Below are 2500 nucleotides of genomic sequence, written 5' to 3'. Positions count from 1 at the left end.
GGCTAGGACGCCAACAGTCCTGTCCCGTCCCTACAAAGGTGGCAGGTCGCAGCGGACCGGGGAGGTGCAAGGCCCGCGCAGGTTGAGGGAGGCAGATGTCGGTACAGGCAGTGGGTAGCCAGCCGCGGTGCAGGGAACGACCCTGACCGCAGCCTGTGTGTGCATCGCAGGATGACAAAGTGTGGCTGCATCCACATTCGCCTGGAAACAGAGAAACAAGCAGCGATAATCAAAGCGTGGTGGCGTTTTTTAAAGATGTAAATATGTCACAGACGGGATTGATTTTGCATTAACCTTTTAAAGTACTGGTTGACATTAAGAGGATTAAATGCAACACTGCTTATACACGTGTATCTTGTTTTCATAATATATATTTATGGATTGGCTTCCACAACAAACGAATACCAGCGTCTATCTAATGTTAATCGTGACAGATGGTAGCGCCACCTGTAGAGTCGTTTATTTGTTGGCAGGAGACGCGTCCTGTCGCGTGTCGACGTGTGATCGTTCTCCCAGTCGTGCGTGCGTGTGGGCAGCTGCGGCAGAGGCATGAGACCAGACCCACCACGCTCTGCTGGTTCTCCCTTATAGTGATCGTCCGTCACTTCCTCCAAAATACCTGCAAACAATGAGGTTGTTGTGAATAATCAATTATCCTGCTCCGATTTATAGGAGGTGAGATGCACGGGAAATACTGTCATGAGGCGCCCTCTCTCGCACGATACAGGAACAGATTAAATGTTTCTTTAAATCTTCCTAGAAATTACAATCTCCCTTCAAAAAATTCCCCAAAAACTTTATAATCCTACTATAAGATATAAATATCATAGCGTTACTGTTATCACAAAGGTGTAGCAGTGGCACATCTATACATCGCTTCTTTCACCTACCTCCTCCATCAATGTTAGATAAGTCCTTTCTGCCAGACGGCGTCTGTCGCCCTACACGGGTCTTTTTCTGTGCAACGCGAGCTGGTCTGTGTGGAACCTTGTTCGATTTCTCTCTACTAGGTGGCGCTTGTCGTGCGAGTTGTGGTTTACGCAGCACAGAAGAGTCGGAGATAGTAGGAAATTCGCTCTTTCTGCCGACACCTGATCATAAATTGATCCACGTCGCATCTATTTCTACGTTATCAAGAAGCCTGTCGCCTCTCTGTTCTCTGTTCTCATTGTGTCCAAGCAACGTATCGCACTAGCAAGTGAGTGCATGGTATCACGTACTCCCCGTAACATGAGATTGAGTGCCACAGGTATGTGCTGGCTCGGGAGGGCCTTCGCATTAGCCATAGGATTAGGATCAGGGTTAGAATTAGGGTTATGGTGATGGTTATTGGAACCTGGGTAATTGCAGTCCTAACCCTATATGAACACATCTTAATTGCCTCCGGGGCCATCATGCATAGCACACATGCACTCATGCATGCACACACGCACGTACGCACGCACGCACAAACATATACACACACACTTACGGTGATTTCCCATCATAGTAACTCGATCATTACTGATTACTGCCAAAAATAGCGCTATGCTAAACTATGTAACAGGAGGTCAATCCCTGATGCTGCTTAACAGTCAGTGCGTATATGCTGTGAGTGATAGTGTGAACATTCCATGCAATCTTAGCCAGTGTGACCATGCTGCCAGACTCACCTCTGCTAATCCCACTCCTTGCTGATGATCTCCCCACACCTGTTTCCGCAGCATTCCTCCCACCTCTCACCCTCTGCTGGCGGGCCCTCTGTGCAGGTTGCGCCATCTGCTGGTGGGAAGCAGCCTGGCCGCTGGTAGGGGCGAAGTGTTTCATGACCCAGTCGTTGAGGATCCAGGGAGTGAATGTGTCGGGGGTTGCCGACGGCAACGCAGCATCTTCCGTGCTCGACCAGAGGATGCTCGGCAGAGCAGAGTCATGGGCTTGAAGCACATGATGCAAGAAAACATTTGTTATAGCATAAAACGCCATTAACCGAGGATGTGCTTTAATCGCACGCGAAACGAACAATTGTACACGATGTAAGTGTGATTTACGATATTTCTCATAAAATAAATAAACAGGCAGGTATATTCCTCTAGAACTGATGTGAAAACACACACCCTCAATAACAACATTACAACTTTACAGTATAGGCACTAAAACATTCGTTGAAACTCTCTATGACTATTGCTATCACTCTCAATCTCTCTCTCTGTCTGTCTCTTTCTCCCCCCCTCTCTCTCTCTCTCCCCCCCTCTCTCTCGCTCTATCTCTCTCTCTTCTCTCTCCCCATATATATATATTCATATAATATATTAAAGCCGCACAATGCGCATCCAAACGCTAATTTCTTCAGTACTAGACTAGCAAATACTTCGTGTCATGCATAATCATACTACCTTATGGCAAAATAAACTCTAGTTCCTCCCATTTCACTGCGCGTTGTCTTATAAAAGGTATTTTGAAAATACCTACAATGTTTGTTACAGTTTCCCCAACCCCCAAGCAACCGTGCAGCGGTGCCGCG

At 47.2% G+C, this 2500-nt stretch overlaps 1 protein-coding gene across 1 annotated transcript in view; it reads right to left on the bottom strand.

The window, feature by feature from the left end:
* The window catches only part of LOC106812817, a 12737-nt gene that overhangs the window by 2127 nt on the left and 8110 nt on the right, over nucleotides 1-2500 (bottom strand). The window contains exons 11-13 of the mRNA XM_014816801.1: nucleotides 1653-1913; nucleotides 891-1091; nucleotides 448-619 (exon numbers count right to left, since the gene is read on the bottom strand). Coding sequence (XP_014672287.1) covers nucleotides 448-619; nucleotides 891-1091; nucleotides 1653-1913 — 634 coding nt within the window. The remainder of the gene's footprint in view (nucleotides 1-447; nucleotides 620-890; nucleotides 1092-1652; nucleotides 1914-2500) is intronic.

The sequence above is a fragment of the Priapulus caudatus genome, unplaced genomic scaffold, assembly GCF_000485595.1.
Source record: "Priapulus caudatus unplaced genomic scaffold, Priapulus_caudatus-5.0.1 Scaffold690, whole genome shotgun sequence".
NCBI lineage: Eukaryota > Metazoa > Priapulida > Priapulimorpha > Priapulimorphida > Priapulidae > Priapulus > Priapulus caudatus.
This window is presented reverse-complemented; position numbering and strand designations above follow the sequence as displayed.